The following is a 7,852-nucleotide window of genomic DNA, read 5'->3' on the forward strand; positions in this document are numbered from 1 at the left end:
CCTTCTTTTAGTTTAAAACTATTATCCCTTGTCCTATCGCAACAGGCCCTGCTAAAAAGTTTGTCCCCATCTTTCTTATAAGCCCCCTTTAGGTACTGAAAGGCCTCAATTAGACTTCCTCGGAGCCTTCTCTTCTCCAGGCTGAACAAGCCCAACTCTCTCAGCCTGTCTTTATAGGAGAGGTGCTCCAGCCCTCTGATCATCTTCGTGGCCCTCCTCTGGACTCTCTCCAACAGGTCCATGTCCTTTCTGAGCTGAGGACCAGAGAGCTGGACACAGAATTCCAGGTGGGATCTCACCAGTGCGGAGCATAGGAGCAGAATTACCTCCCTCGACCTGCTGGCCACGCTTCTTTTGATGCAGCCCAGGTCTTAACTTAGCTCTTTGCATCTGTGGTCAGCCCTAGCATATTCATCAAATGGAATAAATGCTTGGTTTCCAACAGGACCCTATAAAATCAGAAAGGCTTATCTAAGCCATTCACTGTGCCCTATGTGCCTAAGTTTTCTGCCATACCAGGTATTACTGAGGTGTAGCAAAGATATTTCATTTTGTGTTGGTGATAAAAAACTTTTCGTACTAGCGTGGAGAGCAAGTTTCTTAGTAATAGCCAGAAATTCTTTGGCATTCTCTTTTCAATGTTTAAAATATAAAACCTGCTACTTCTCATCTCTGTTGGGTAGATATGCATTTTAATTCTTTTTAATTACTGTTCAGTCTAATGTTGCTTCTAAGCCCAGTGCTGCTTCTAATTCTGAATTGAAGAACACTTATTATTTCTCCTTTTCTTTCCAGTATTCACACAAAAGGTGTGTTGAGAGCATGTGCCAGTCCACAAGACACGTCTGAAGATTTATTTGTCAGCTCAGATTACTTTCAGATATACAAGGTTGGCCAAAAAATTATATATGTGTATATGTTTAGTTTCATAAGCTCGAGCAGAGAAACTGCAGTTTTACCGAAAAGGGTGTTGTAACTCCTTAGGCAGCTGTGCAAAAGCATCCCAGATAGTCACTCGCTTACACAGGGGACAGAAGCACAGAAGTTCCTGACTTGTATGTAAAAAATTCAAGTATTTTTCCTCCTACCTTTCACCTGGAGAGGCAAAGTGTAAGCTGGTATGTTTAAGGTGTTAATGTGGTTTTGTTTCTCTACCATAAATAAAGCAGTAAATCATTATAGACCACAGTTTTAGCTTCCCAACTGTGTTGTGCACCAAAAATGTCTTTTGGCTGGTTGAAGAAAAACTGACAGCTACCAGTTCTGTGCAGTTCTCTCCAGCTGCTCATCTGATCCCCAGGGGAAATGTTGTCTGCAAGAAGCTACTGCCAGAAACATTAATTTATCAGTGGATGCCCAAAGGCCACTAGCCTGCTCTGCTGTGCTCCACAGTGGCTGCAGACGTCAAGACCCAGGGCTTATGTTTTTGCCTTCAGATATGGAAGCCAAAGCAAGGCAAGGTATTGAGCAGGAATTAACATGCATCCTGAGTTTCTGCTGAACTCGGGTAGCAGTCATATTGTGTGATAGGAGAGTCAGCAAGGTGGGCAGAGCTGTGGCCTTGGTTTAGGGAGTTGGGTGTACATGAGTAAGACCAGGCAAGAACAGCCACAGAAACAGGCCAGTGCCTGAAATTATTCTGTAGGGAAGATGCAAAATACTATTTGATTTATAACAGTTTGACAGTGAAAACTTTCTTTGGTAAGGTCTGTAAAGCTAATTCCTAAATGCTAACATTCATTGTTTGTATTTCTTGACAGCCACTGTAACTAGATCCCAATTAAAGTTGCCCAAATACTATATAGTGGGCATGATGAGCTGAAGGTGTATGAGGACAAGTTATCTGTTCTGTGACTTCCCAGCTGTGCTATTTTCCCAAGGTTTCCTGGTGAATACAGGAATGGCCTGAATAAATTACTCACTGTTCTGGTCACCTTCTTCCCTAGAGACTTCTGACCCTTATTCACAGACAGAAAGTATGAAGCTTACATAGATGTTCAGCAAAGAAAGGGTTACCTCGATTAACAAATAATAAGCAGCTGTCAACATACCAGCTGCAGGAGATAAAAGAGATGAAAAAGTGGACTGCAGTTCTTGGTGTGAGGAAGTTTGACTTGCTTAAACTACAGGAAGAAAATCTCTCACTCTTCAGGAAGAAGAAAGAGGTATGTCGCTCATGGGAGCAAGATTAAGTCTTGTCTATTTCTGTAGCAAGGCCAAGGTTTTCTGGTTAACAGGCCTAGCTGGGGTGAAGAGATGGGTAGATGGCAGAGCTCTGGAGCAGAGTAGGACTGGTTTCCTCAAGAGATGTTTTATACAATGATGAAAAACCTTGTAACAATTGTGTGGAGTTGGAAGGTGGTTGTATGCCTATGAGGAGTTTGATGTTTAACAATGAAAACAAGACAACAAGCAAGAAAGGCAGCAGCTTATCTAATTCTTAATATCTTTCAGACTGACTCTTTAGAATATCTGTTTGTGTTTTTCTTTCTTAACCCTAGTTACTGAGGTCAAGACTGCATTCTACCTAATTTCTTTTGTAGAGTGTGGAATATAGGATATCAGATTGGATAGCCTAAAAGTCTCTCTGGCCTTAAACTCTGAGTCCCTCTCTTGCTTTCAGATTGTGGCTTCCCATAAAAGACTAAAGCTTGTAAAATCACCTTGGTATTCAGGGTGTACAAGTTGCATATAGTACCTACTAGCTATGATTAAAAAAAAAAAATAAAAAAAAAAGAAGGTAAAACCTGCTCATTTCATCCTGAAATGCCAAGGGAAAAAATGCGAAGGGATAGTTCTAGATCAGGCAATTCAGATCAAAGTGCAAAAACACTATTAAGCTTTGGTCAGTAAATGTTTATTGATATGAAACGCTATTCTGTCAAGGCTCTTTGAGGGGTTGCTTTAAAGCTTTTTGTTTCCTTCAACTAAATAAAAGCAACTTCTCCTGTAATTATCACCCACTTAAGTGTTGTTGTCTCTCCCTCCCCCAACCAGTTCCTCTTGAGTATTCAGACAGTTACATATCGTTTCACTATCGTCCTTTTAAGGCTGTGTTTTCTCCGAACTTTATTTCCATCATTTTTACCACTCATCTCTCACTGGGACGCTGCACTGGAAGAAGCTAAACCAAAACGAATTGTAATAATTTGTAACCTATGCTTTTTATCTCTGATAGTCTGTATCATACTTAAACGGTACAATTTCTATAATACTTTTGTCTGCTTGCTATCATCAAAATCCAATTTACTTGTGATTCTTGAAAACTATGCTTAACCACATCTTGCATCTCCGGTTGGCTACTCCTATCTATGCAACGATTTCCGTCTTGAAGGAAGTTTTGCTCTAATCCGTTGTTCATAAGTGCTATAAATATATGTTTGGTGGAGCTAGGATAATAAAAGTACAGTGATTTTTTTTTTTTATTTTAGGTTTTCTTTCATTGTGAGAGAATATGATTTACTAGGGTAGTGTACATGCATCGAAGGGAGTTAAGCACAATATCCTAAAGGTATTTTATTAAGCACTATTTAACTTACAGATTGTCTTAAGATGCTACGGTATGAAAACCAGCCGTTATAGCAAAATTAGCTGACAAAGTCTATACTTTTTTTCCCTATTTTAAGAAAAGCCCTTTAATTTCTGCTTTTCGTGTAGGAGTAAAGTCATGGCGCTTGACCACCTTCTGGCAGGTAGCAGCACATCCCCAGCCCCTCTGCAGCCGAAAGCGAATTCGCAGTGCCCCGTTTTCCGCTCCCGAGCTCCGGCCCGGACGCTCCCGCCGGCCTCCACCCACCCTCCCGGCCGCGCTCCCCCTCGGCTACCGCAGAAGCCGAGCCCGGCGCCTCCGCGACCGCCCCGCCGCTGCGTCCCCGCTCCTCCATGACCGCCCTTAGGCGGGGGGAGCCCGCAGGGAAGGGGTCCCCGCCTCCCGTGGCAGGGTAAGCCCAGGCGGGGGTCCCCGGTACCGAGGCGGCGGGCGCCCAGCGCGGCTCCTCACCGGGCCGGGGACCGGCGGGCGCCCAGAGCCGTTGCTCGGGGAGGACGGGCGGGCGGGCGGGCGGCCAGCGCCGCTCCTCAGCGGGCCGGGCGGGCGAGCGGCCAGCACCGTTACTCACCGTGCCGGCGGCGGGGACGGGCGGGCGCCCAGCGCGGCTCCTCAGCGGGCGGGGAGCGCGGCACCCGCAGCCGTTACTCACCACAGGCGGCGGCAGCCCCTCACGACGCGGCGCAGCCCCACGCGCGCAGGCGGCGGCGCGCGGGGAGGAGAGGGGCGGGGGAGCGGGCCCTACCTGGGCTGGGCGGGCGGGGGGCGGCCGGCCATGGCGGGCGCGGCGGCGGGACCCTCCGCTCCGACGGCGTCCGGACGCCGAGAGCCCGGTCCCGGCGCGCTGCGGAGCGGCTCCCGCCGGCCCTGCCCTCTGCCTCACTCCTCCCCTACCCGCCCCGGCAGCCTCCCCCGTCCCTCCCTCACGGCCGGGCCCCAGCGGTGGCGGCGGGCCGGGGGCTGCGCTCCCCGGGGCAGCGGTCGGTCTGGCTCCCCTCCCCGTGGCCGTGCGGGCTGCGGCGGGTCCGAAAGCGGCACCTGAGAGTACTGGACCCTTCGCACCTGCAAAGCGTTGTCGGGGAGCTGGGGCCCGGGCGGGACATGGCGGGCGGCGGGTCGGGGCAGCCGGCCGGGGTTACCGCTGCCTCGCTGAAGCGCGGTGGAGGGATGCGGCGGGCTCGGGACGGCTGAGGAAGTTGCTGGTGTCCTGCTGTCTTTGTGGTGCGGGAACTGGGACGCGACAGCGAGGTGTTGGGTGACTCCGGCGAGAAACGGGCGGTCGTTGCCGAGTCCTCGTTATCAATGTCATGATGTTCTTGCAGCCCCAGCCCCGTGAACCATGTGATTTAAGCGACAGGGCTTTCGTTCTTTCCGCCTTAGATGCAAGACTCGGGAATTTAGAAAACGAGCCTGCTTAGTTAACTACAACTTATGTCTTGTTTTGAGCTCCTTTAGACTGTTTTATATGGTTACTTGCAGCAGGTTTTTTTTGGTTGTTTTTTTTTTGCCTCTTTTCAAGGAAATACTACATGTCTTGTGGCTTGGCTTTGTCGTGTTTGGACGCCCACGTCTGAGAATCTGTGCAGTACAAATTATTAGAATTGGTCTCTAGTCATGGAGAGGTGAGACTAAAAGCATCTGAGTCACAGGTGATGCACGGTGCAAGCGTAAGTTATTTGTGAACCCGGAGCTAGAGCATACGCAGAGCCTCCTGGGTTCGGCAGGAGTCCTTTGGCTCAGGTGTGAAATTTGCAGGGCTGGAGACAACTGTCATCACCTTGTAGTGGCTGGCAAGATCCCCCTTTTGCTGAGATTTGTTTTCAATACATTAGTGATCTAGGTCAGAGCCCAAGGTCTGCTCTCTCCAGTTAGGTGATGAGTATTTTGCTTCTGTCAGTTGCATAGCGAACACTGTACTCAACAGAGGAATTCATCAGTAAAACCATGGCAAAAACTTATACATATCCACAAATACTGCTGGAAGCTTGACTGATGTATGGTGAGCCCTGCTCTTTAGTCATTGCTGTGTTCAGAGATTTGCTGAGTAAATTCAAAGACAAAGAGGAAGAGCAGGTGGCAAAGGCAACTAAATCCACACTTTGAGAACCACCTTTTTCTTCTGCAATAAAGATTCAGTGTTTCTCATCTTTAAATGCGTCATTCCTGTGTCTTTTCTACACCTTGCTATTCCCTTTAGTTGGCACAGCATTACGAAATCATGAAGTTTAGTGAGTTTTGGAAGGGCCTGGGGCATGTGGAGGGAATTAGTTTATATATTAAATCAGGTTTTGTTCTCTGTTCCAATTTACAGTGCAGAAATTTCTTAAACCAACTTTGCAGCCAGAGGCATGGTATCATTTAACTATTGAACCAACATTTTTCATTGTTAAGAAAGGCTACCTGAAGCGTTTGCTTTTGGTGACTTTTGCATAACCAAAGAGGAGAAAGTTTCATGTTAAATTTTAAATACCTCTTCAGACTTTGTGCTAAGGATATGGATTATCCCTGCTGTTATAGCAGTCATCTGTCCACTTGTGAAGTGACAAACCGAGAGATGGCAAGGCTGATAGCTACATCGTGGTGGTTAAGAGTAAATGGGAATCAAAGCAACAGGAAGTGTCGTGTTTTAAATGGAAAGTGGAGAAGCTGAGAAAACTGAGACACAGCAGCCTCTTAGTGGAGCGCTTGAAATATGCTGGTCTAAAGCCAGCCCACCTAACACCATAGAGACCTGAGGAAACTTTCCAGGCTCTGAGTGAATAGAATGTCCTGAAATCCAGACCCAGGCAAACCAGAGACTTTGCCTGCTTAAATGCAAGCCCAGGTTAGTACTGAAACTGGTTGTCTGCATGTGATGTTACCCACTCTGTTTAATACTTCAATGTCAGCTCCTCTGATATGACTCCCTCAGCACTGTGCTATACCTTTCTCATGCTCTTCCAATGTTCTAGCATCCCTTCATTCCTGGAAACAGGCTGTAATGCCCTTTCCTCCTTCCCAGTTCTCACCATGCATGATCAGTGTTTTGGGGTTACTCAGCCTTCTGGGTCTGTTGTGTCCCTCAGCCCTGCTGAGACTGTTTCTCATCAGCTCTTCTCTAATACACACCGTTGCCGTGCCCACGTAGTGCTTAGTGTTTTCTACCAACTTCCGCTTGATCAGTTACTTCAATTTCATCTGTCGTCTTTAAGTAATTTTTACGTGAGTTTGCATCAGATCTCCAGTTTTGTTTTTTAAGTGTCCTGTTTTCTCTTCCTTGTCATGGCATTCCCTTTCTGATAAAGTCAATCCTGTTGCCACCAAGCTTCTAGTCTTTCACACGTTCTTTCTCGTTCAGTAGCTTTTCTGTTCCTCCTTTGCTGTCATTATCTTACCTTTTTTCTGTCACTGCCAATGTTAAAGCATTTCTTCTGCCCCAGATATTTACTGTTACCTCAGTTTAAGTCCACAGGCGACTTTGCCTGGGTGTCTCTTAGGTTGATTTAGGCTACTAATTAAAGCTGATCAAGGCCTGCTAGCTGGTCCCATAAGCATAGGGTAGGGCATGGCTCATGTCTAAACTCCTGTCATTTTTCAAGCAGTGTGACCTCATCCAGGCTGCTGTTTGGTTTTGTTTTTTTGAACAGAAAACACTAACAATTAAAGAGTACAGCTGATTGTGGGGCTGTGCCTGGCTCTGACACACATAGACATAGCACACACAGACACTACCAGTCACGCAATGTGTCTGTCTATATTAGTCATTAATATGCTCAAATTTTTTATCTAACCTTTCTGCTGCCTTCTCTTGGACACATCCTGAGCATTACAGCCTCTCTGCATTCTCCGTATGCCATGCTTTAGTTCCGTGGTTTTATGGTACTTAAACCTTGTCACCACCAAGGGTAAGGCAGTTAATATTAACATATCCCTGTGATATTATATTTTATTTATCTCCTTCATAGATTTTGGAGAAGAGGCTCAGACATTACTTGCCTACAGATGTTCCGTTTGACTGCCTCACACCATTTCTCATCCTTAACTCTTCTGTCACCCTCCTTTTCCCTAGCAGTGTGCAATTCTTTTCTCTCGGTATCTTTTCTGTTTTCTCCCTTACTACTACTACTTTTACTTTTACTCCCCCTCTCCCCCCTTCTTTTTTTTGCCCTCACTTTCATTTTGCCCTCTCAACTATTCTGCTCTAAGATAAACAGTTGCGGTTTTCACATTCCTCTTCCTGGGATTCGGAACAGCCTCTTCAGTATCGTTGAGGTGCATTGCTTCTGTTGTGAAGGAAAAGGACAGAGAGACCTTCAGTTAGGGACA

The 7,852-nt window shown here is 46.7% G+C and overlaps 1 protein-coding gene across 1 annotated transcript in view; it reads right to left on the minus strand.

Moving 5' to 3' along the window:
• The window catches only part of SPHKAP (SPHK1 interactor, AKAP domain containing), a 72,473-nt gene extending 67,731 nt beyond the window's left edge, over positions 1-4,742 (minus strand). The window contains exon 1 of the mRNA XM_054207491.1: positions 4,610-4,742. Within this exon, the coding sequence (XP_054063466.1) occupies positions 4,610-4,650 (41 nt within the window). The 5' untranslated portion in view covers positions 4,651-4,742. The remainder of the gene's footprint in view (positions 1-4,609) is intronic.
• Between the last annotated feature and the right edge of the window lie 3,110 nt (positions 4,743-7,852).

Source organism: Rissa tridactyla, chromosome 6 (assembly GCF_028500815.1).
Source record: "Rissa tridactyla isolate bRisTri1 chromosome 6, bRisTri1.patW.cur.20221130, whole genome shotgun sequence".
NCBI lineage: Eukaryota > Metazoa > Chordata > Aves > Charadriiformes > Laridae > Rissa > Rissa tridactyla.